This window comes from Rhizophagus irregularis, chromosome 25 (assembly GCF_026210795.1).
Source record: "Rhizophagus irregularis chromosome 25, complete sequence".
NCBI lineage: Eukaryota > Fungi > Glomeromycota > Glomeromycetes > Glomerales > Glomeraceae > Rhizophagus > Rhizophagus irregularis.
Genome location: NC_089453.1, coordinates 827,201 through 853,375, shown reverse-complemented (window position 1 = coordinate 853,375; position 26,175 = coordinate 827,201). Strand labels below are relative to the sequence as shown.

The following is a 26,175-nucleotide window of genomic DNA, read 5'->3' as shown; positions in this document are numbered from 1 at the left end:
TGAATATGATTCGTGGATATCAATGGATAGTTTCTATTTTAAATTTCATTTATGGTAGAAACAAGTAAAACGAGTGATTATCAATAATTTGTGTCTGATGTTCTAAACATGATTTTTTTCTAAAAATGTGAACAAAGACCGAGATTTATTATTTATATGACTATTTATATGGCCAATTTTAGTTACCTTTGAAACTTTTGCTATTATAGTTCATTCATCCATAATCACAAACTAAACTCTGTGTTAATTATTTTTTTTTTCAGTCCCTGTCTTTATCCAAATTTTGCAATATCGAATAACATCATTACAGAAAAATCTGAATTTATTGAAGAAGGGAAGTAATGAAAAAGAAAAGGGTCTCAAAGTGTCGTTAGTTACTATATCGCTTTTTGATCACTTCAAGTAATTAAGAACGTACGGGCTTAAGCACTAGTTAATGAAGAGATTCAAAAACAACTTATAAAGATGATTCCACTGGTCGATTCAATAACTTCCTTATAATGATAGTGAAGATATCTTACCTGTAACCCGGAACTCTGAATTTTAATGAATAAATACAAGTAAAAATTATTTTCCACTATAGCAGGCAAAACAGCGAGAAGAGAAAAAATCAATTACAATCATAATTCAATGAATAAAATAATTAATAAAATTTCTTTACGGTATATGGTGTGATTATAATGTTATATGATTAAGTGGAGAGGAATTTTTAATAGTCACATATATTAGGAAATGTTTTGTTAATTTTTATATAATCTTTGTCAAGAACTATCGTTTGTTGTAAACAGGTACAACCTTTATAACGAATTTCTCAACATGTGACATTTGACCAATCAAATACGTCAAATATTCCTCGCTATACCGAAAAACGAATCGGCTAGCTAAATTCTTTAAATTCTTCGCTATAATCATTTGAGGTGAAAACCAGAGGGCTCGTTAAATTATCATAATTCGGACCGATCCAATCCAGACAGGGCCAGTGGATCGATCCGGTCCAGCTTGAGAATTTATTTAGTTGCAGTTTGGTTGCAAGTTGATGAGACTAACAATTATCTTGAAGTTTAATTAATTCTTTATATGTGATGGATTGTTATTAATCATCAAAAATAAAATAAAATAAAATAAAATAAAGTCACTTACTAGGATATCCAGATAGTGCCGATGGTAAAATAAAGAATGAGTACAAATAATATCGTTAATTATATTAAAAAAATAATATTAATAAAATTTATTAACAATTTAACAGCATTATCGATCACTTTATTTACAAAAAACCCTGATTTTAAATAAAATTACTGGCTTGAATTAAAACATTAATCCATCGATCATCGGCTTCACGGTTTTGAATCGACTCGTACTTTCAAGCCGATGGAGCTTAGTTTGACTTTTTAGCAGTTTTGGTTTTACTTTGGCTTTAAGTCGGACCGATTAGCTAAATCCGTCTTTTACTGTAACCAATCATCAATCACATGCAATTACTATATATAACCTAAATATTATATTAAAAAATCCTAAAGGGTTTTCACAATTATATAGCAATTATAGGTAGAAATTATTTATCATCATAGAAAAAAATAATAATAAGATAGCATAATTTATATTTGGGATACCCGGCGTGAAACATATCACGCACAAAGAACTGAAATGAAACAGATCCAATATGGGAAAAAATAAGTTACACTAAATAAATTTTCGTGCATTTGAAACTTCTTTATAATATTTCTAAAATTTGAAATTTTATCACGAAAAAAATGCGTTTAGTAGATCTTCAGTAACCTTTTAAAGTATGATTTATTTTAACTATCCTTTGAATAGTAAAATTTTACCATTTTCGTATTTTACCCCCCTTAATTTTTACATATATTTAATTAAGAATACTAATTTATATTATTATTAACTAATTAAAAGTTTTTGATATAATATATTAATTGACTCTAAGTTTAAAATATACAAGACCCATTTTATTTTCTATATAATAATAAAAAATAAAAAATTATTATCTTGAAATTATTTTATTTTTTTGTACCATAATTTAATAGAAATGATTCCTGCAACAATAGTCATAAAACCCCCAAATCTTAATACAAAACCAATAGCATCAGCGTTTAAATTTTCATTAGTATGTGTTTGATGACGTTGTCTTGTATCAATATCCGTATCATTATCATCATAACCACCAGGTTCTAATATAGCAAATACTATACTATTAAAAAATGTTACTAAAAATTCTGGTAATACGATATATGTATTCATAATTCCAAATAATACACCAGCTTCTGAGTTGGTTGAAATATTAACATTTGAATTCTTGAGATCTTTTGATGTCCTTCTTAAATTTTCAGTATCAACTTCATTATCATTATCTTCCGAATCATTATCATTATCGCCCCCTTCAACTAAATTATAAATTACTGTTTCTTCATTATTACGTCGTTCAGTAGTTCCCAACGTTTTAGATTCTTCATTTGCAACAAATTCTCCTAAAAGTGAATATGGTGCCCACATAGTTATAGTCCAAGAAATTCCACATAAACTAATTAAAATACTTGCTTGAAAAATATTAGTTACGAACCAAGTTGATAACATCGAAAATGCAAATATGAAATGTGATATTGTCCATAATTTTGGTAGTGTTAAAAATGGTATAAATTGGGTTTGTAATAATTTTGTTGAATTTGTTGTAATCCTTCCAGCGAATTTGATTAACATTGGTAATATAAATGATGCCATTAAACTTACAATTGAATATAATAATAAAGAAAATGAACCATCACGAGTTTTTTCTCCAACTGAATCATTAGATGAAGATGAACTTTTGGATGAATAATCACCAATAGAACGAGCATGAACTTCTGCTACCCAGGTCGTTGAATAAAATAAAAATGGAAACCATCCAATCCAAGCAAAAAATTGAACGTTACATAATAATTGAACATAACTTGGAAGATTACGAAAGGATTTAATAATGGAAGAAAATGTTTCATAAATTGCGGTAAAAAAATTTCTTGATTTATTTGTACTTCCAGTAAATATCTTTTCATTAACAGCCCAACATGTCAATATATCTGAAGATAATATAAGTATAGATGCAAGAGAACATAAAACTTGCATTTGAGTTCTACCAAGAAAAGGAAAAATCTCGACTAAATTAGCATATCCCCTATATAATTAAATAAAATTAGATTAATAAGAATAAATAATTAAGTTGATCTTGATGTTATATTACTAAATTATTTAAACCTACAAAAAATAACCAATGACATTTCCAATTCCAATCATTCTACTAGCCCAAGCTGTACCTTCTTCTTGTAGAGATGGAGGTAAATTATCAACAATAAGAACTCGACAACTTGCTTGAACTTACATAATAATAATTAAATTATATTAATTTAAAGAATAAATTTGCTAGTAAATTCGATTAAAATATAAAAATTATAACTTACCACAATTTATTGCAAAATCGAGAACATAGAATGATGTAACTGCCAACCATCTTGATAATGAATTTGCCTAATTAAAAATAAATCCGATTTTTTTTTTTCGACTTGAATAACTTTTTTTTTTTAACTGATCCAAAAAATTTAAAATTAATTACCGTTGAAGACCCGCTTTCAAAAAATAAATTAACGATTTCTTGCGTCCAACCAATGCATATGAAAGAACCTACTACAGCGAAACCACCAACTAATAAAAAAGGTCTCCTTCTACCATATCTAGACGTTGAATTATCTGAAAGTAATCCAACTATAGGCTGCATTACAAGACCTATTTATATTATAATTTAGATTTAATAAATAAAATAAGTAAAAAAAAAATAATAATAATATAATTTACCTGATAAAGGTCCAGCAAGCCATACTAAAGATACTAATGATTTTGATAAACCTAAAGAAAGTAAATATGGAGTTCCTAATGAAACAACCATTTAAAAATAGCTCAATCAGTAATTAATTACATTAACTTTTTTTTATATACAATTAATTATTAACATACCATATGCTAGTTCTACTGACCCTTAAATAACGATCACGTTTAACAGAGTTAGTTTATATTAAAAAAAAAAAGAAAGAAAGAAAAAAAAGAATGATAATAATTACGTACAGGAAAGCTGTAAACTAAGTTGATATATCGTTAAGGTTAGAAATAATTATAAAGATTAATAATAAAATCAAAGAAATTTTTTTTAAAAAAAATAGAAACCCACCCAGCAAAGCACTGAGTCAATAATATCATTTTCATGGTTTTATTTTTTCCTCGAATATTCGACGTATCATCATTATCCTTTGAGTTTACAGTAAAATTTATATTATCATCTTGACCGTCTATTCCTCTTACAGATATATCTACAGATGTCGTTGAAGAACGTGGCGTTTCTTTCATTTTTTAAAAGTACTAAATAAAAAATTTTTCGGTAAATTCAAAAAAAAAGAAAGAGACAATTAGGTGAAAAAAAAGTGGCAGACTTTTTATAAATTATAATAAAGTGACGTTGGTATGACGATCTAGAAGATTGTACCACTAATATAAAACGCCTAATCGAATCCGGGTAGCATATATTGCTGCGTATATAAGGATCATCAAATTGTTACTTACTATCCTTTTTATTTCTTATTGTGAAATTAGTATTATAATCATGTTCGTTGTCTCTTATCTAATTACGGATGTAATTTTTAATAATGCGTAGTTATAACAGATAATTATTAAAAATTTTAACCGTAATTGGTAAACATTTTTTGTTATCCAGAAACTATATGTGACATATGATCTTTCTTTGTGTAACAAACATAATACATGCTCATTGATATGGATTTTTTTAGCAGGTTAAAAGATACTAGCACTTGAACTATGTTCATATCATGTGGATATTTGAATCATCTGTCATCTGATTTTGATCCAAAGATTCGGTAACGAATTATCAATGGGAAAGTTAGATCTTTATAAAAAAATCATGACAAATAAATTGTTTGAAAGGTGTCATATGATAGACTAATCGCTGGATCATTTTTTGATCTCTTCCAAAAATATTAATTTAATCAAAGAAAACCTTAATATAAGTCGCGTGGCTTTAACGCGTGACAGCAATTAGAAAAAATTAGAATGTTTAATGGATTTTAATGGATTAGACCCGTGATAATGAAAAGGGGAAGATTCTTCTTTTTGATCCGATCTGCAGCAGTTGTACATAGTTATTTGAAATGTCTTTAATTGATAAGAATTGGATCGACATAACTAGTAAAATCAATGTCTTCGCGTATAAAAAAAAAGATTTACTTTTTTAAATCGAACATGTATATTAAAAATACCAATTTTTTTTCTAATTTTATAGGATTGAATATTTAATTAATTTAGGTTTTAATCTGTAAGAAATAAGTTTGTTAGGTCGTACTGTTTTAAATTTTCTTTGGACAATGTATATAATTTGATCACTTGATACATAAACAATAATCACTTTTTTTTTACTTTTTTTTCTTTTTTCATGTGTTCCTAAATATTATTATTCATTATGTCATGCATCGATGATTACAGAAACATTCAAATAATAAAATCCTCAAACTTTTTTACCGATTATTTATTTATATGTATTATTTTAAAGCCACGCTTCGTATGCTCGCGTGATGAATGTCAAAAATAATAACGAATTCTTATATAAGAACAAGTTTTGCACACAAAACAAAATCAAATTGATTTTATTTTTTTGAGGAAAAAAAACTTTTTTTTTCCCTTTTAAGAGAAAAAAATCAATTATTTCTTTTTGGTTAGACGTTACCCAACATTTTGTTCGATTAATAATATGTTATTCGATAAAGTGGTATGTTTTTTTTTTATTAACCCATTAATTTAGTATTTATCATATAAAAAGAATCTCTCATTAATACTGTTCTTTCATTCACAGAGTAACCAAATTATTTTGGATTGTATGTGTTTTCTGGAAAAAAGTAACGTTCGTAATAAATATGAAAGAATAAGCAAAGTACTTCCTCAGTATAGTTCTCGTCAAATTCGACATCAGTAAGTTCACTAAGTTGTAATATATATATATTATTATATATATTTTTAACGTATTACTTATATTATTATTTATTGTAACTTTAGTTATAAAAATGTTCTTAACGTTCGACGTAAGTTTTCAATTTATTACTTTAATTTTATTAAACGTAGATTAATTTATTAACGTTAAGGATTCTCTTGATTAGTTAATAAAGATGGATTAAGTAATGATGAAAAAGATTATATTGTTCAATGGGTTGAACAATATCAAGGACCGAATGGTACCATTCATTGGAAGGATTTAATTCTTGTAATGGAATTGCGTTTTGATAAATTACACTCAGAAAATAAAATTAAAAATTTTTGGTATCGGAGAAAGTTACGCCTTGAACGAGATTCTGGAATCAGAGGATCTGCTGATCCTAATCCAACCAATGGTACTAATATATATAATCATTTCTTACCATTATTACCAATTGAACCTAAATTTCAACCTATCATTCATTTCAAACATCCATATAAGATGAATCCTTTCTTTTAAATTTCTTATTTATTTATTTATTTATTTAATAATAATAGTATATATGGAATTTTTTCTATTCTTCCTTTTACTAGAAATAAAAAAAAAACCAAAAAAAAACACAAAGAAAAAAAAACAAGAAAAAAAATGTCAAAATGTGAAAAACTTAATATATTATCCAATTGAGGGACATCATTACAAATAAAAATATTATTTATAAGAAAATAAAAATCATCGAAACAAAATGAAACAATCAAAATAATAAGTTCATATAAAACGTGGTACATGATACGATCGTCTGATGATCGGTACATTTTAATGGTTTGCTGATCCCAAAGAACCCTAAAAAGTCGTTAATTGTTTAAATGAAAATTTCTTTACGGTAATTTTAATGTAAATGATTAAAAATCGGGTCTAAATGTCCGATAGTAATTTAGTAGTACAGTCGTCTTGTCGGTCAAAGTATTCCGTAAATATTTTGATAACTGCTAACACCTGGTTACCCGAATTTTCACCGGTCCGTTGATAACTAACTTTTACTAAAAATAAAGTTGGTAAAATTTAAATGACCAAAGAACTTTGGCCGATTTGACCAAATCGGTCAATGGCTATTAATAGTCAAAGGGCAATTGGGACCCACTGGTTATCATAAATTATGGCCATCTCTTACACGTTACCCAGGTTAGGTGTGATACTGTGATACATAAAGATGACGTTAGAATGAAAATAATAAATAGGGGAAAATACGATATCCTCCGGTGTATAATTCGAATTTTAAATATAATGTAAGTTCAACTATACCGTTTTATTAAAATATCAGAAAAGGCTGATATCTGGCATTTATTTATATGCAATCATAATTTTTAATTAGCTACTTTGATATATATTTGGCCATTTTTCTTTGACCAGCCAAAATTTGAATTTGAGCAATTCGCCCGTGGTCAGACAGCCAGATAGTCAAAATGATAACCCTGGCCAAACAACCAGCTAAGATACCAATAGATTTAATTTTGACTCAAATAATGAAAGGGTATGCACTTTAAACTTTCACTTCCATATTCAATGACACAACTTCGTCATCTACAAATTCATACAGTAAGTGCATGTTCATATTGTAATAATGCTAGCATTGAAACACAATTTAAAAATTTTTTATGATTAATTTATAAATCATCACAATTTATAGTAGATAATTAAAAATTAAATGCCGCTAATTTATAAAAAACCCAATAAGATATGTCTTACTTAATAAATTATATAATATATAAACATTTTTTTAAATATATAGTGAAAATTGAAAAAAAACACAAATACTTGATTGAACAAAGAATCGCTCGCTTCGATATAAAAACGAATGCTGTGAATTGCTGCGAACTGTGTGCTATGGACTGACGCGTAACACTATAACTCAATGTGATGCCGGTCAGCTCGATTTCCGGAGCGTGATGATGATTTTCCTGCTCCTTGATTCTTTCTTGATTCGCTGCTGGTAGTAGACTGGGTACTGTTCTTATTTTTCTGACCATTACTCCTCGTTATCATTAAGTCGATATGACCCTTTGCTTTTTCATCTACTTTTTTACCGGCAGCTCTCCTATAGTTGGTGTTTAAAAATTTCGACACCAGAGGCTTCAATTTCGATTCAGTTTCTCGACTTCTCGCATGTCCGGTAATGAATCTCACACATGCAGCTTTTTTAAGTAGCTTTTCGGAATCTTTGAAACGTTGCAGGACCGGTTCTGCCTGTTCAACGGTCAGCCCATGAAAGTCTATTTGGACTAGAAATTCTGGGTCCTTAGGATGCCCATCCTTTGGAGATTTGATCTTAAGGTCATCACCCAGGCTCTTTTTTAAGAGTTTGATATCGTCTTCCATGATAAGTGTACTGATAAAAATTTTTATTTAGGGGAAAAATAAGTATTTTTTTAAACCCGTGTGAAAATATTTAAATCCTAGTTTTATATGATTCGTTATATTGTTATCATGGCTGAATTCGTCAAACAAACTCGTATCTTATTAAGAATATAATTAATACTTATTTTTACTGTTTATGTTACACTTATATGAGGATTTCGTAATTTCTTTAATATTTCATTCAAATTAAAAAGTAAATTACAATGTATCAAAGTCTTTATCTAATGAATATTTTTTTTACAAAATCCAAAATTCATAACAAATCAATTTTGATGTTTATTTAATTATTTTTTTGAAAGAGATTCTTTTTTATTGGTAAAAAAAATTTAACCTGTTTTAAAGCAGGAAAACAATAATTAAAAGCATTAAAAAAAACTTTCTTTTTTTCTTTTTTTGTTTATTTTTTGTGTAATGTAGAATTACAATAAAGAGTACCTTTTTAGAGAATTAAAATCGGACCAAATAAATCCTTTAACCGGCTAAAAACCGGTTAAATGGATTTAACCTGTTAACTAACTGGTTTATAAAAAAATTTCTGTAAAATTTTAAATTTTTGTTTTTTGTGTAGAAAAACATATTTTAATTCTCTGACCAACTAAATAGTTTTTACTCGATTATCCGGATTATCCGATTATTGGGACGTCTTTAATCCGGGGATATTCTTAAAAGTTTCCAATGACTCATTGAATTTGGATCTTCTAATCAATAGTTTATTTTTTTTTCGTACAGTATATGTATACATTAGAATTTAGAAGTTTCCAATAAGTCTTCCAGTGAGCATCACTGCCTTAACCGGTTAAAATTTATTATTTAAGGTTGTCAATAGTATATTTGAAGAAGTAATTTATTGGTATTTGAACTTAGATGATGTTATTCAATAAAACTGAGATCATGCACGAATAGAATAATATATTATTATAAAGTTAGTTTGGATGTTTGAAATCATGACCATTCAATCTCTTACATACTGTACATTATTGTAAGTCTGTAATAATTGGTAAAAATAAAAATATAGTAAAAAGTTTATTATTAAAGTTATATATAAAATTTTATTATTAAAAAGTATATTAACAAAACATTAGGATCTGTAATATCAAATAATGAAATTAAGCAATTATTATTTGCTATGCAGAAGGCCAAAAAGGACTCTAGCTAAGGAGCCTGGACCTGCTAAGAAAAAGGCAGATCAGATTCAAACAGACCGCTTCATAAATGAAGTTTTGACTAATTTAATTTATAATATATAGTATAGTTTTTAATAAGCCAGTTAATAATTTTACGGTTTGAACCAATAAAAGGGGCGTATTTATGCAGATTTTTATATGATCAAAATGTCTCCAACTCATACATTATTTTAACAATCATGATCTCATCGGAAATGTCAGATTAATTAATACTATAAAGATGGTCTTTTAGAAGATTTAATTAATAATATTACGCATACATTTCTTTTAAAATTTAGATAAATTTCAGTTCCATCATTATAAAAATATAAAATAGTAACAATTTTAATAAATTATTTATTACAATTTTTTAAAGAGAATAATAAATTAAATAGAAAAAGAAGAGATTTTTCGATGATTAGTTACAAAAAATTATGATCGATAATTTCAAAATTTCCTGAAACCTTTTTCAACAAATGTTCTCCAAATATAATGGGTTCATGATGTTTCACGGGATCAATTTGTAAACAAGCCTCAAGTGGTTCTACTTTAGCATCATAGTTGGGCTCATAAAAGAACGGAACACTAAAAAAAAAAGGTTTTTTTTTAAACAAAAGAATCATTTAACGCGACATTTTTTTTTAAAAAAGAATTATTTAACGCAATAAAAGATGCGGCATTGCAGAAAGATTAAAATACTTACGTTACACGGTAACTGTCCCCTTTGTGAACAACTCTATGAAGAGTACTTTTATATATATTATTTGTCCAAACCTATATTGTTATCATTGTTGTTAATTTTATTGTAATAATTAATATTAAAAAAAAAAAAGTTTACTATCATAACAAATTTATTACATTCAACATATCACAGATGTTCACCACAAAAGCACCCTGTAGTGGATCCGCATTAATCCAATCACCATCAGATGTTTGAACTTGTAAGGCTCCTTTGGTATCATCCTTTGTAATATAAGATCGCATTATAAATATTAATATTTATGATTCGAATTAATAATCAAAAATAAAATAGACTTTACCTGATTTAAGAAGGTTAACAAACTAATTATTGATTAAAATGATGTGAATACCAAGTTTTAGAAAAGGTTTGCAAGATTCATACGTATTATGTATACATACCCATAATCTTTTGAAAAAAGAATATATATATAAGTTTAAGTTGAATTATACGAAGCAATAATAAAGAATAATACATGTATAAATATCAAATATAAATTATCACCTGTATGTTCGCCGAGGCTAAAACCTACTCGATCTTTTCCGGATGCACTCCTAAGATCCGGATATCCACTAATTCTCATAACCCTACAATATCTTAAGTTAAATTAATGTCCCGTGATTGTAGCATATACTTTGTTAAGATACTTTACCAAAAGCAATCATCTAAAAATTTATTAAAAAAATTTTCTTCCAGTCCTAAACTTAATGCAATGGCTCTCATAACTTGATCACCTAGTCTCAACATATAATCTTTATATTCATTAAATACCGCACGAAATTCTGATGGTTTCTCAGGCCATTGATTTTCGCCTCCGATAGGAAGTTTTTTTAAAGCTAACGGATGAGTACGAGGTACTGGTTTATAGAAATCAAGTGCCTGAAACGTTTACATGTTAATTATAATTTGCATTTATTCATTATAATTCTTAATAAAATAAATTACCTCATTCCAATCTTTTTGATATTTTGTAACACCCTCACCAAGTCTTTGATATCCTCTTTAAAGTAAAAAATAATAAATATATACGGTTATTTTTTATATAATCTAATCAAAAAACACGAAATTTTTATAAATAAAAAACAAACCTTGCATTATCTTGCTTGGTTATACTATAATTAAATTTTTCTTCATCTGGTAAATGAAAAAATTCATAACCTAATTTCAATGTTTTATCCATAATTTCTTGAGGTATATTATGACCCGTCAAATAGAAAAATCCAACGTCACGACATGCTTTATGAATTTGTTTAGCCACTTCAAGTTTTGCTGCTCGATCACTTGAATCAGTGGTGAATGGAGAAACATCAATAATCGGAAGTTTGAACTTGGATGGCATTTTTAGGAGAATGATGAGGATTCAAAATTTCATTTCAGGTTCACTCATTTTTTTGACATATTTATACCCCATGATCGACTTGCTTATCGAATTATCTCATGAATGACTAATCGAACTTTGATTAACCTTAAAAAATTTAAAAATTTAAAAAATTTGAAAATCTTTTTTAATATATTCTGCGGATAGGAAAAAAAAAACAAAAACTCATAATCATATTGGAATAAAAGGAATCTATTAAATAGAATTCTTTTCTTCATGAATACCTGTTAAACGATATATGATATTTATTACTATTATACTAATATAAATTCGATTTCTTGCAAAAAATCTTTATCAGATAAGAAGGAAGAATTCTTCACAAGTAATAATGTATTTGATATACTGTATTCTAAAATTAGTTAATGTGTGATGTAACAACATTTTACATTACAAATAAGAAAATGCGCTTATTTTGTATGAAAAAAAGCTTTTTTTTTTTGCGGTGAAAGTAAAAGTGTGGAGCTAGCATCCATTCTGAATGAGAAAAATGTTCATTGTGTCACAATCAGGTTTTTTAAAGTTAGCAATTGAAACTTTGTGAAACGGACGATTATTACGAAATTTCACGTGATAATAAAAGTATTATCCCGCGCTTCGCTTCGGAATATTATAAATTCCGTGAATATTGCTAAAAAAGAAATAAATTAATTAATAAATCGAAGAAACATTATATAAGTATAAAATCATATTTAAATTTGTTATCCCAAAGAAGGATAAATAGGCAATTTTCCTTTTTCCTTTTAAAATTATATTATAAATTTGTAATCAGAATTTTGTCATCAAGAATTAAATTTCAATTTTAATATTGTCCCAAAGAGGGATAAAAAGATAATCATACTTCATAACCTCTAATTTTCCTTTGGTAAGTTAAAAAAAATAATAAAAGATCATTTCTTCCCAATACTATAAGCTAAAAATAGAAAACCAAACCATATAATAATGATAGACATCACAAATTAATTCATGCATGCCAGATATTGTCATCTACTAACCGGATTATTACAAGAATGTTGACTAAGCTTTGTCCTTCAATAGCAATGTATTAAAAAACGTAATCTTGTCTAATTAATATAAATATTATATTGGTTCGAACTACCCTTCTGCTAAAAAAAAAATCACTAAATTATAAAATTAATCTGGTGTTTCTTAATCTTCAGTTTGGTATTATATCAAACTGAGGCTGTATGCAATCGTTTAAGCCTTATTAAACGTATTCAGAATTGTCAAAATTTAAGTTCTTGTAGTAGATGTAATTGCTGTACTTGGTCAGCTTGGAGAGAAATAATGATTGCAGTCAGAGCATTAAGAATGAATGCACTTCTGTATTAAATACTGTCGTAGCAAATCCACATTGTAAAAACTCTTGTTCTCCAAATTGTTAATAATTAAATTATATGTGGAATATACCATTCTTTTCACACATAATTATCTTTGAAACCATATTTCCGTTCTTTTTTGTTTATGCGGAAACATCTGGATTTGGAATTTCGAATATAATAATTTTCAATCTTATAATTTAACAAATTTTTATAATTTTAAATTTATATATTTTTTTCAATTAAATTGAATCTCTTATCTAATTTTATATCTATATCATTAAATAGTATTATCTAATAAATTTTATCACTATTACATTTGATGTAATAAATTTTAATATATAAACTATTTGAAATAAATTGTTATGAATATTTTGATTTAATAGTTTTTCTCGTGCTTGCTTTATTTACATAATTATTAGGTAATTCAATGAATCTGGGTTAAACTACTACGACCAATTCTGTTTATTATAATTCATTAGCGAAAAAATTGACCCAATCTATGATAAGAACGGTTTGGTTGTGTAGTAGGGCAATAGTACTTTTTTAAACCATTAATATAACGATAAGTGATGGAATAACTAATTTTTTTTTGTTTGAAATACTTAAAGATCCATCTAAAGGCAAGATCCATCTAAAGGCAGATCCATCTAAAGGCAGGATCCATCTAAATGCAAGATCCATCTAAATGCAAGATTCATCTAAATGCAGGATCCATCTAAATGCATATAGAATTTTTTTATGGCCAAATTTCTCTTTACAACTATGACTAATTATTGATCACGTCATCAAGTTAATGATCACGTTACTATTTTGATCACGTTATTTGAAAGCCGTATGACATCATAACTGCGTATGAAACAGTATTACTACAATACTTACGTTCACAATCCTAACAAAAATCTCGACAGTTGACACTCATTATCCTGAAACTTAATATTATAATCAAAATAAAAATTATTTTAAATTATTATAAAAATATTAATTATTACAAAGTATTACAAAATTATTAAAATCATTTACACCTAAAAAAAAATTAAAAAAAAGATAATATTGATAATATTAAGTTTCAGGATAAATAAGTGTCAGGATTGAACCTTTCGTGATGATTATGATTTGTCAGTATTGTAACGGATTCTGATCGTCGGGATTTTGAATGGTTCAAGTACTAAATATATAACTTTATTTATAACAGATTTTTTTTAAACAAATATTAAATTCCACAATTTAAAATCTTTTCATAACTAACATGTACCAAAAAAGCTAAAAAAAGCCAAACAGTATTTATATATATGGGAGTTTTTTTATTTTTTTAAAATATAAATAATATATTTCCTAAATTATTATTGGTTAACAAATAATGTTGTAATAATTTAAACGAAAATCAATTTCAAATTTACAATAAAACAAATAATTGGTGTTATCTTTTTTTTTTCAAAATTTTTTTTTTTTTTTGATGTGAGGTGACAAAATGAACAAAACAAACAGCCGAATTCAAAATTTGTGAACGTTCACCAACTTTTGATTACGTAATCTTATTATGTAATAGGAACAACTTATTAAGCCCACATAGAAAATCAAATTTGTCGATCAAATAAGAGTTAGATATTGATGACATCCGAGAAATTCTTTAATTGATGATTTTAATGATGTATTTTTACATTTTTTTTTTACACTAATTTTGTCTTATAATGTAATAAAATTGGAAATATAAGATGTAATAATGCATTTTCAGACGTTTATGATGCATTTACTATACATAACAATCTTTTAAATCGGGGAAACAAGAAAAATTTTTTTTTTTTTTCTTGAAAAATTCACTATATAAATACTTCATATAATACAAGGTTACTAATGAAAATTCAGCGATCACATGTATACAAAGAAGGAAGGGGGTTTTTTTATATTACAAATAAACATATATTAACTTGGTAAAATTTTGTTATTTTTGTCTTATATGCGCAATAGGCATTTGAGTTAATTCATTTGAATTATTATTATTTCCGTCCGTTGTTTCATCAGGAAGAAATTGGGGAGTTCCTGGTGGAACATAATAACAACATGGAAGAAAGACTGCCGCCTTTTTTTGGGTCCCGAATACCAGAAATAAAAGTGTTCCGCTAAAAATATTAAGATTAAAATTTAATATATCGAATAATTAAGCAAAAAAAAAAATTTTTAAACTTACACTAAAGCTGAACCAAAATTACAAATTTCAACAATCAATACATTCGTTGGATCATGATATATTGCTCGAGGAATTAATAATAAGAGCAACAAAATTACAGATATATAACACCAAACGCATAAACGCGCAGCTTCTCCTAATTTAATTGCATTTCTTCTGTTCGAATAATTGGAAAAATTTATCCAATATCTCCATAACATCAATGTTGAGTGACCTAATATTTCAAGTAAAAAATAAGCATTAAAAAGCAATGAACAGCATATATATTAAAGTATCGAGCTCACGAACTCACATGATATTAAAATTGCGCAAAAAACTAGGATAGTTGTAGGTATGATGTATCCATAGTAAACCAGATTACTATTACTGATCTTATTACAACTTAACTTACTTACTAAAATATCATCTTTACCAATATTTCTTAATAAAATTCCATTATAAATAGTTGTATAACCCCAAATCATTCCAGAAATGTATACAAAACATTTCTTTTCAATATCAAGCTTTTGCGTAATTAATGCATGCCATAGATAGAAAGTTAATGTTAAAGAGAAAAACTCTAAAGGATATAAGAAATATGATGAAATCTTTTGTAAGATTATACATAGGGGGGTTTCATTTGCTCGTTCTAATAAATTATCTCCGTAAATTATTATTGGTGGAAGATTAGTTAATTCATCTCCCAATGCAGAGATACATAATTGAAATAATGTCCATTTTGTAAAGGATGATTTTGATTTTAAAATATTGAAAACAAGATACAATAATAACAAAATGCTTATGCTCTGTAATGTAATGTAAAAAATTGCTTCTAATGAATATGACATTATGAATTTTATTCGTTGCGTTTTGATATATTTCGTTATGTATAATGGTTGACGGATTTATCGCCAAAAAAATGGCTTTATTTTTTAAGAGTGAAAGGATAAAATTTAAAGAATGTATTAAAAAATTATTGCGAACGTTTTGTATAAAGAGGCTCCGTTAAAAAAAAACTGTTTTTTTTTATTTTATTATATTTATATTTCTAGCATTTATTTGTAATACTTGATAAAAAATAAACAAGAAAAAACAGGAAAATTTTTGAAGGCCTTTATATTTTTATACCGGTGCGTAATGTCATCCTTAATAAATGGTACTCCGACATACAATTTCCCAAATTCAGTTATGCTGGAAAAATTTTATCTATTATTACGGAAAAATTAAAATACGTAGTTTTAATATTTCGCGAAACCTTTATAATTAAATTATTTAATATTCTATATATATTTTGATTGGATAAAAGATTCTTCGTGCTTTAATTTTTGTGTTGCGGTTTTCATTTTTTTTTTTTGTGGATGTGTGGATCAACACCTTTAAAAAAACTTTATTATAGTCCACAAATTGAGATATAAAAAAAAGGATTACGACAAGCACATGACACTTTACTACTTTTCTTCTAATAGTTAGTGAAAAAACCTTATTGAAAAATACAAAATCGTGCCACGCATTCAAAAAAAATCAATAAGATTATATTTGGTATATAATCCTTTCTCCGATTCTAAATTACTAAATTTGGTTATTAAATGGTTATAAATTACATGGGTCTTTTTGGTTTATCATTATAAGGATTGGTTAAAAGGAAATTATTACTTTGATTTGATGGAAATTTTAATACTTTTTTAGATTTTATAATAAAATTTGTACTAGTTGGCTTAATTCATTGTGAATACTTAGAAATATAAGGGATTTAATTACAAATTTGAAATTTTATTTATAGAAAATTATAATTATTATTCAGGTTTTCTTTCTTTCTTTCTTTTTTCTTTTTTTTTTAACATATCTGGAAAAAAAAAAGAATAGAACGTTCGCGTCCCATTTTTTTCAACAGGAGGCCCGGAGATCCCGGTATTTGTAGATCACAAACGACTATGTCATACTGAAATATAACCAATCAAAATTCTCCGAAATCTTTTGGAGGAATGTTAATCCGGAAAACATAAACATCGACATGTAAGAATAACTATTTAATCAAACCACTCAACTTTCATTTAATAAAAAATTGTAATTGTTTTTCTTTTATTTATTTTTAATTGAGTATTAAAAATTTTTGGTTTTGATTTTTAATATTATTAGACCAGACATGTTTGTAATTAACATAAATCGCAAATAAAAATGTAAAAAAAAAAATAATAATTTTTTAAATAAAAAAGGAAAGATAGAAAGAATAACTTAATAAGGTGAATCCCTTCTGTAGTCGGACTGTCGGACATACTATAAAATAATAATATAAATGAATATACAAATGCAACCGAACAGATAAAATTAATTAAATATTATTTGGAAATTTTGTTTATTAATTACATTTAATATTTATTAAAATTTAGAGGTAGCAATTTACAACAATATTTTTAATTAAATATTTCGATCTTCTTTTTTTTATTAAAAGTATTTTCTTGATTTGAAACACAAAAATTATATATATATGCTTAGACAATAGATTTTCAGGATTATACTTGTGTAACCATCATTACAGTACTTGGCACTATAAATATATTTTTTCTTTTATGGAAATCCATGACCTTATCAAAGACATAAAAGTAATATGAAATTCAAATTCAGGTTATTTTTTACCAAACTTATTAAATGAAAGAAACAATTACTTTACCAATAAAGTTAAATATAAACTAAATAGTGCTATTGTTGTCAAAAAAATTATTATTGATAAAAAATGAGTCATTCATTTTAAAACAGATGTTGGGGAGAAATGATATTTTCGATTATTTTCGATTCATTCTATTTATTGTTAAGTAGGCAGTGTTGAATTACGTATGATTTGACAAATGAAATAATTTTTTCTCTTTTAGGCAAAATTTAAAACAATTTCGAGAAGCTCTATTTTACACAAAAGCAATCATGCGATCTTTATTATTCTCTCAAGAGCGCGTGATCAATGCTGTGTAGATCATATGAACTCGGTTGATGATTCAAATTTGGCCTAAATCGGGTTTATTTTAGAAAGTTGGCCACAACTGATCGTCTCATTTGTTTACATTCTAATGCTTAGCATATTCCCATACACAACGTAAAAGATTGCGTGATTAAACAAAAGCACTTGACTTTCCTCTACGGAAATACTATAAATTAACTTTGATTTCGATCAAGCAGTAAATTATTTTTTATATTATTCATTTTTTCAAAAGAACATTAAAATAATGATTGCTGATAGTAAGAAACAAAATGGTACTTCTGTCTATAAGAAACATCATCAACGGTATGTAATATTATTTATTATTTATTGATGTTTAAATATTAAATAATTTTATATTTTTTTTAAATAGCGGAACATTAATTGATATTCGCGGTCCTCTAAAGAAATCTGGAGCTGGTAATGGTAATTGGGGTGTTGTAGGAGATGAAATTAATACTATGTGAGCATTTTCAACAATATTTTGATTCTGTTTTATTATTTGGTGACGTCTATTTCTAATATTCTGAATTATTATTATCTATTAGGGAATATAATTATATGATAACAGGTACAAAAAATGTACAATCTTCTCACATCAAGGTTATTACACCTGAGGAATTCCTGAAAATGAGGAACTCTTTTAGCGCACAACCAAAACCAATTATTGAATCATCATATTAAATTTATTTCTTAAATAATTACAGATATTCTTTTTTTTTGTTTCTTTTTCTTTTAAATAATTATATTTCTTTTAATGTATTTTTTTTTTAGAATACTTCCAAATATTTTTTTTAAATATTATAAATATTTTAAATTTTGTAAATAAAATCAAGAATTATTTTTAAAAATATATTAATTACAGTTGGCGTTGAAATTGTCATCAAACTTTATGGGAAACCAATGGTTTATCTAAAAGATACGTAATATCGTAATATCCGTATTATCGTAATCTTATCACGAAGTTATCCGATAAATGCTTCGCATTTTGTGGGCGGGATTCCAGAAATAAACAAGAAAAAACGATTACATAAGTTTCTTTTTAATATTTTTAATATGAAAATATATCCTCTATATAGTATATACAGTACATTATTATTTATTTATTCATCTAATTATTACTTTTTTTTCCCATCTAATAAATTTTTTTTATACAAATAAATTATTACAAATTAAGTCTTATAAAAAAAGATAAAAAAAATAAAAAAAAAACTGTCCAATGAATAATTATTATTTTTTTGTCAAACATACCAAAATATTATTAATTAGCGCTAACGCTAACAGAAGTGGTTTCTTGAGAGATTTTTTTTCTTTCATCATCTTCTCTAACTCTCTCCATAATTTCTTCTACAAGTTCTTTAGAATTAGGATAATCTTGAGGCTTTTCTAATATTTCTTTATATTTATCAGTTTCTCTAACTATCTCCCATTTTTTTACAACATATTTCATAATCATTTCTTTTAAATCAGGCCAGAACCATTCTGTATTAAATAACATTTCTACTGCACCATCAGGTTTTAAATCTTTAAGAATTTTTGATTTAGAACGATCCCTTAACTCTGTTATTAAATATTTATCTGCTATTATGAATAGGTCTATAGGTCGTTTGTATAATGAATTCGGATAAAATTCCACTTGATTCGTGTAAAGAAATTTTAACATTGTTTTGAATGTATCATGATGAAAATCACTTACATTTACTATATACTTCTTTGGAACCTTTGTGGAAATATTTTCACCTCCATATATTATTGTACAAGTGGTTCCAAAGGATGATGTTACCAATGTCGTCGTTGATGTCCTCGCTGATGTTGATGTTGGTGATTTAATTGTTTTTATTCTACGATACATTGTTGAATATAAATCAAAGAGATTATTCCAAGATCTTTTCGTTGAAATCGTTGATGAGCAAGATTTTGATGAAATTGGGGAAGTTATTAAGGCTTTTGTTGTCGAAGAATTTGTTGTAAATTTTGATTCTGACCATTTATCTTGTTGAAACATACATCTAAAATATTCTGAACGTTCAACTAATATAGAACTTCTCGCATATAAGATTTTATCATTAAAATCATTAAAATGAAATTGCACATCAGAAATATTGGGTTGATCCAATTCTAATTTCCAAGCTTTTAATAAATCTTGAGGAAATGGTTGAGAAGGAAGAGGTGTAGCAATCTTTTCAGTTTCATATTTAACTTTATTAAATCTCACTCCAATAGTTATTTCCCCTTCTTTTGGTAAACGATCTTTTTTACAAAATTTTGTAAAACCCCATACCGGGGATCTAGCATTATAATTTTCTAATTTACCAAAATTTAATTTTTCACAGGGATTTTTCATAAAGTATGTAACAGAATATTTTGATCTATCTGACCAATTTTCTGGTGAATATTTTTCTATCGGATTTGGTAAAGCTACTAACCAAAGGGCGCAAAATTCATTATGATCTTTACTTTCCTGAAAAAAAAAAAAGATAATAATTTTTAGTATATTAATTATTATTAAAAAAAAGAATTTTATTTTTTCAAATAATAAAAAAAAAATTAAATACCGGATGAAATTTTAATTGCCAAAACATATTTTGTGTCGTAGCGAATGGAGGCGTATATATCGATCGTTGAGTTTGTACTAATTTCGCAGAAATTTTAAATTTGAATGAAACTTTATCATTACTAGAATCAGTTGTTTCATGCATTTTTATGTATATATTTTATTTATTGGATAATCGAATAAATGTTTATAATGATTTTAAAAAGAAAAAAAAAAACTTTTTTTATTTTATTTTTTTTTTAAATTTTTTTTTTTTTTGAAAATCTATTTTATAATAATATATATAAACAAGGTTTTTTTTAAACAATGTGATTTGCTAAAAAAAAATTAGGGCGTCGGTATTCTCCCTTCAAAATTTTAAAAGGAAAAAAAAAAAAAATTTTTTTATTATCTAGGAAAAAAAAATCGAGGGCGTATTTATATTGTTCTCGTTTATTCAATATAAATTTTAATTACGAGTACAAAAAAAATATTTGTTTCTAACTTTAACAAGTCTGTAGTTAATGCACGCCGTTATACTTACCAAATTAATTTTTATACAATATGCACAATTTACATCGACCCGCGAACAAATAATATAAAGAGTTGTACAATGGACACAATGATTTATATGATTTATAATAGATTGGAAATTCCTCCCTGCGGTGAATAAGGTAAATAATTTCTGTAATTTCACATGACTATGACGTTCAAGGTTTGCTTATTTCGATACGATTGTCATCTTACCAGCTGGAAGAGGTTCGGCTTGCTTTTTTTTCTTCTTCTTCTTCTTAAAATAGGCTTTGTAATATTCTAAAATGATACAGTTTATGTTCGTTAGTAGATTTCTTTATTTTCTTTGAAAAAATTGTTAAAATTAGAATCAAATAATCCATAAATTGTATTAGATTCAGTAAATAAATAAATAAACACCAATTTCTTGAATGATTTCTTCTATTTAATTATAGTTCATATTAGTCGTTCGTGACGATATTTTCACGGATTTGTTAGTTAAAAAAAGATTGATTATTTTATCGGTGGCTAGATATTTGCTACATGATGTTAAGCCCGTTATATAAACCGGTTATTTTCACGTATTTCACGTATGACCCTTCCCTAATCTCTACTAACTTATGGGCTCTTGAATCATTTATTTATTTATTTATTGCTTATTGCTATACTTGTATAAAATTTTGGCAAAAATTATGCTATAACTTTAGTTCTGATGTAATAGTATCGGACATCTATATTAATTTAGTTATAGCAAGCGAACTGTAACTGTTGTAACTGTTAAAGTCACTGCTGATAAAAGTTTTTTATAGCTGAATTAATATTATTTTAGGATAGTTATTTCCAAAATTTTGTAAACAAGAAATATAGTGAAAAAGGCGCGATTTTTTTCTCTCGTGTGAATGCGCACATCAGCACATGTGCGCGCGCATCGTATCGAGAAAAAATCGTCAACAAAGAGTAAACTTATTAGAGAACCATCTAAGGAAGAAATCATTGAGGCCGAATTTCTACCACCCCTGCTTCCGGTCACGTTTCACAGAAAAATTATCGAGGTCCATTTGTTCGACTTATCTGTTACAAAAGAAATCCCCTCTTAGGTAAATTAGCGGTATCCGTATAATTCGACATGTCGGTACGTTTCCGGACAGGCCTGGATATTTCAGAGAATAACCAGAAAATTTTCCGGAACATGGGTGAGAAAATATTAGGAATATCACGTTTTGATCACCATGATACACTATTATTCCCCCCTTAATGCTGAAACGTTTATATTGTTCGAATGTTTTTCCAATTGAAGTTAATTTTATGAAATAAATAATTATATGTTTATATTCTTATACCATGTTGTTAACTGTTTTAAAAGAAATTATTAAGTGGATCATTTTTCGTAAAGGATGGAAATATGGCTTGATAGCATTTATTATTGCGGCATTGGATGCGAGTATATGGTTATTATATACTAAAGATGCAAGAATTCAAACACCATTCGAAACAATAATTTTATTAATAGGAATATTTTATATTATATCATATATCGAACCAAAAAGAATACGATTATCAAAACAAGAATTACGATGGACAATTCGTAAATTTTATAAAAATGAACCACGTCAAGTATATTTATTTATAATTATTCTCATATTATTAATATTTTATGAATTTATTAATTTAAATTCATTAATTTATATAATATTATGTTTATTTTTTAATAATTCTTTACAAGATCGAACTTTATTTGGAGAAATAATTGAAAAATCTCTTTATTGTTGTATTCCAACAATTTTTATGGTTATTTGGTTTAAAATCTTATTAGAAATGTTATTTACACCAAGATCAGTTGTTGATATATTATCTTATGCTATTTATGAATATTTACAAATATTTTTAAGTGTTTCTTTAATCATATTATTAGTATATATATACATCAATTTTTTTTGTGATGATTCACGAAAATATTATTTTATTAATATTTCGAGTATATTTTTAAGGTTATGTATACCAATATGTTTTAATTGTGAACAATTATTATCAGGATATGATTGGTGTCAAAATTGTGCAAGAGAATATTTTAATGAAAATTTATCAAAATTTACAAGCGATCATGAAATTATTGATAAAATAATTAATGATACTCAATCAAAAACAAAGAATTCACTTGATTATATAGAATGGATACCTTATGATGAATTTGAAAATATTAATCAAATTGGAAAAGGTAAATTTGGTACCGTTTATTCTGCTGTATGGAAAAATGGTCCTTTAACTATGTTATTTGGAAAAATTGAAAGATATGGTCAACAAAATGTTGTTATTAAAAGTCTTGGTTATTCGGCTAATATTTCTCAAGGATTTTTACGTAAATTAAATGCGTACATACAATGTGTTACGTCACATGCGAGCGATATCGAAGATCTAAAGATAATTAGATGTTATGGTCTAAGTAAAGATCCCATTACAGAAGCATATTTGCTTATAATGAATTTGGAAGAAAATAGAGATTTACATCATTATTTAAAAAATAATTTTTCATCACTTAACTGGAATGATAAATTAACATTATTGAACGATATGGCTATTGGATTGAGAATAATTCATGGAGTTGGTCTTTTACATCATAATCTTCATACTGGCAACGTTTTAATAGGACAAGGAGGTAAAGCTTATTTAGCAGATTTAGAATTAAACCATCCGGTAAATGAAGAATCATCTGAATTTGGCGTATATGGCGTATTACCGTTCGTTGCTCCTGAAGTTTTACGTGGTGGTGAATATACTGCTGCTTCTGATGTCTATAGTTTTGGAATGATTATGTGGATGTTAACATCAGGTCAATACCCTTTTTTTGAAAATGATTATGATTCTCTATTGGCATTAAGGATATGCAAAGGTGAAAGGCCTTCTATTGTTGAAGGAACTCCTAAATGTTATATGGATTTAATAAAAAGATGTTGGGATAATAATATATTAGAAAGACCTTCAGCTACTGAATTAGAGATGATATTTAGAAGATGGTGTATTGGTGAATTCTATGATCAATTTATACAAGCTGATAACATTCAAACTTTTATTCAAGATAAAGAAGTAACTGGTAAAATCAGTAAAATCAGCCAATTTATTAAATACATCGAAATAAGTTAGTACTACATTTTGTTTATAATTTATATTTTCTTAAAAGATTTATTGAATATGATATTATTATTACAATTAGACGAAGAATTGGATTTATAATTAATCGATTATTAAAATCAGGTAAAATTATAGATTTATCTTTTTTATTCCTATAACATATGCATTTAGTTAAATTCATGTACTGTATCCTCCAGTAAAGATTATATTGGACGTGGCGTTAAAATATTAAATAAAAAATGCTCAATCGTTTAATTTAACTATTATTCTAATAATTAAGTATAATGAGAAATAATATTTTAACTATACAGTATTTGTTGATAGTGCCGTTGTTATTAACGGTCCGATTCTCAACTTAATTTATATTTTCTTAAAAGATTTATTGAATGTGATATTATTATTACAATTAGATGAAGAATTGGATTTATAATTAATCGATTATTATAATCAGGTATAATTATAGATTTATCTTAATTATTTCTTTTTTTATTCCTATAACTGAACATATGCATTTAGTTAAATTCATGTATCCCCCAGCAAAGATTATATTGGACGTGGCGTTAAAATATAAATAAAAAATGTTCAATCGTTTAATTTAACGATTATTCTAATAATTAAGTATAATAAGAAATAATATTTTAACTATACAGTATTTGTTAATAGTGCCGTTGTTATTAACGGTCCGATTCTCAACTTAATTTATATTTTCTTAAAAGATTTATTGAATGTGATATTATTATTACAATTAGATGAAGAATTGGATTTATAATTAATCGATTATTAAATCAGGTAAAATTATAGATTTATCTTAATTATTTCTTTTTTATTCCTATAACATACCGTATAGCGCTGCATATAGTACCTCCGGTACTATTCAAGAAAGTCCGCTTAGATTGAATAGTACCCGGGGGGATACTATAGGAAGGGGGGGGGGTACTATTAAAAGGGGGTATATTGGAAGGGGGGTACATTGATTTTATTACAATTAAATAAATTAGTACATAAATTTTGATTAGTTTTAAGTCAGAATATGATTAGTATCCGGGTACTATTCAAAATCGAATTTTGATTAGTACCGGGGTATTTTTCAAAAATACCCGAATGTGAATTTGAATAATACCCCGGTACTATTTGAAGGGGGTACTATTACAAGGGGGTACTGTATGCAGCGCTATACAGTATGCATTTAGTTAAATTCATGTATCCTCCATCCAGCAAAGATTATATTGGACGTGGCGTTAAAATATTAAATAAAAAATGCTCAACCGTTTAATTTAAAGATTATTCTAATAATAATAAGAAATAATATTTTAATTATATAGTATTTGTTAATAGTGCCGTTGTTATTAACGGTCCGATTCTCGACTTAGGATAAAATCAAACCAATTAAATCGATTTGAAAGTAGATAAACCACGATGCTGATAGACCAATGGGTCAATAAAAATACATTTTATTTTTTTTTATGAATCATTAGAAATTTTAAAAAAGATTCAAATAAAAAAGATTCATCATGATTGTAGAATCGTTTTATGATTCAGATTATATTTTTTTATCCGTTATCATCGATTTATTAATCAACTTGTTAAGTAGGTAATGTTATAAGAATATAAGAATACGTAACTAGATTCTTCAATATGAAATGTTTATATAGGCTATCAAAGAAGTTTCTGCTTTACTTGCTACAGTAAATCGCGTTGATTCACGAAATAATTTATGATAGCATTATAAAATTTAGGCAATTGATACTTGATAGTTTAACGCTTTATCATCTAAGATTTCTTTTTTTTTTTTGAAAAAAAAATTAAATTGAAAATTCTACTACTATACATTTCTTGATTGATAAATACGA

General features: G+C 26.4%; 8 protein-coding genes across 8 annotated transcripts; 3 read left to right on the top strand and 5 right to left on the bottom strand.

Annotated features, from left to right (window-relative positions):
* Positions 1-1,943: 1,943 nt before the first annotated feature.
* Positions 1,944-4,239, bottom strand: OCT59_016654 (uncharacterized protein; the record flags this gene model as incomplete). The annotated part of the gene is made up of 8 exons (XM_025315135.2): positions 1,944-3,160; positions 3,245-3,359; positions 3,444-3,510; positions 3,596-3,765; positions 3,835-3,909; positions 3,994-4,014; positions 4,102-4,115; positions 4,205-4,239. The coding sequence occupies 8 exons, from the start codon at positions 4,237-4,239 to the stop codon at positions 2,008-2,010; spliced, it is 1,650 nt and encodes a 549-aa protein (XP_025183471.2). The 3' UTR covers positions 1,944-2,007.
* Positions 4,240-5,791: 1,552 nt separating this feature from the next.
* OCT59_016653 (uncharacterized protein) lies at positions 5,792-6,529 on the top strand (the record flags this gene model as incomplete). The annotated part of the gene is made up of 4 exons (XM_025310317.1): positions 5,792-5,809; positions 5,894-6,009; positions 6,094-6,119; positions 6,195-6,529. The coding sequence occupies 4 exons, from the start codon at positions 5,792-5,794 to the stop codon at positions 6,527-6,529; spliced, it is 495 nt and encodes a 164-aa protein (XP_025183470.1).
* A 784-nt stretch (positions 6,530-7,313) lies between these two features.
* OCT59_016652 (uncharacterized protein) lies at positions 7,314-8,436 on the bottom strand. Its single transcript, XM_025315134.2, has one exon. The coding sequence runs from the start codon at positions 8,381-8,383 to the stop codon at positions 7,910-7,912; it is 474 nt and encodes a 157-aa protein (XP_025183469.1). The 5' UTR covers positions 8,384-8,436; the 3' UTR covers positions 7,314-7,909.
* A 1,571-nt stretch (positions 8,437-10,007) lies between these two features.
* On the bottom strand, positions 10,008-11,663 carry OCT59_016651 (uncharacterized protein; the record flags this gene model as incomplete). Its single annotated transcript, XM_066145835.1, has 9 exons — positions 10,008-10,170; positions 10,289-10,359; positions 10,444-10,548; positions 10,626-10,647; positions 10,726-10,732; positions 10,829-10,911; positions 10,977-11,203; positions 11,270-11,324; positions 11,413-11,663. 9 exons carry the CDS (start codon positions 11,661-11,663, stop codon positions 10,008-10,010), a joined length of 984 nt encoding a protein of 327 aa, XP_066003574.1.
* Positions 11,664-14,960: 3,297 nt separating this feature from the next.
* On the bottom strand, positions 14,961-16,033 carry OCT59_016650 (uncharacterized protein; the record flags this gene model as incomplete). Its single annotated transcript, XM_025330170.2, has 3 exons — positions 14,961-15,138; positions 15,207-15,420; positions 15,598-16,033. The coding sequence occupies 3 exons, from the start codon at positions 16,031-16,033 to the stop codon at positions 14,961-14,963; spliced, it is 828 nt and encodes a 275-aa protein (XP_025183467.2).
* A 2,321-nt stretch (positions 16,034-18,354) lies between these two features.
* On the top strand, positions 18,355-19,012 carry OCT59_016649 (uncharacterized protein). Its single transcript, XM_025315132.2, has 3 exons — positions 18,355-18,459; positions 18,527-18,616; positions 18,702-19,012. The coding sequence occupies exons 1-3, from the start codon at positions 18,401-18,403 to the stop codon at positions 18,835-18,837; spliced, it is 285 nt and encodes a 94-aa protein (XP_025183466.1). The 5' UTR covers positions 18,355-18,400; the 3' UTR covers positions 18,838-19,012.
* A 177-nt stretch (positions 19,013-19,189) lies between these two features.
* On the bottom strand, positions 19,190-20,852 carry OCT59_016648 (uncharacterized protein; the record flags this gene model as incomplete). Its single annotated transcript, XM_066145833.1, has 2 exons — positions 19,190-20,614; positions 20,709-20,852. The coding sequence occupies 2 exons, from the start codon at positions 20,850-20,852 to the stop codon at positions 19,415-19,417; spliced, it is 1,344 nt and encodes a 447-aa protein (XP_066003573.1). The 3' UTR covers positions 19,190-19,414.
* Positions 20,853-22,540: 1,688 nt separating this feature from the next.
* OCT59_016647 (uncharacterized protein) lies at positions 22,541-24,427 on the top strand (the record flags this gene model as incomplete). The annotated part of the gene is made up of 2 exons (XM_066145832.1): positions 22,541-24,332; positions 24,408-24,427. 2 exons carry the CDS (start codon positions 22,541-22,543, stop codon positions 24,425-24,427), a joined length of 1,812 nt encoding a protein of 603 aa, XP_066003572.1.
* Positions 24,428-26,175: the final 1,748 nt, after the last annotated feature.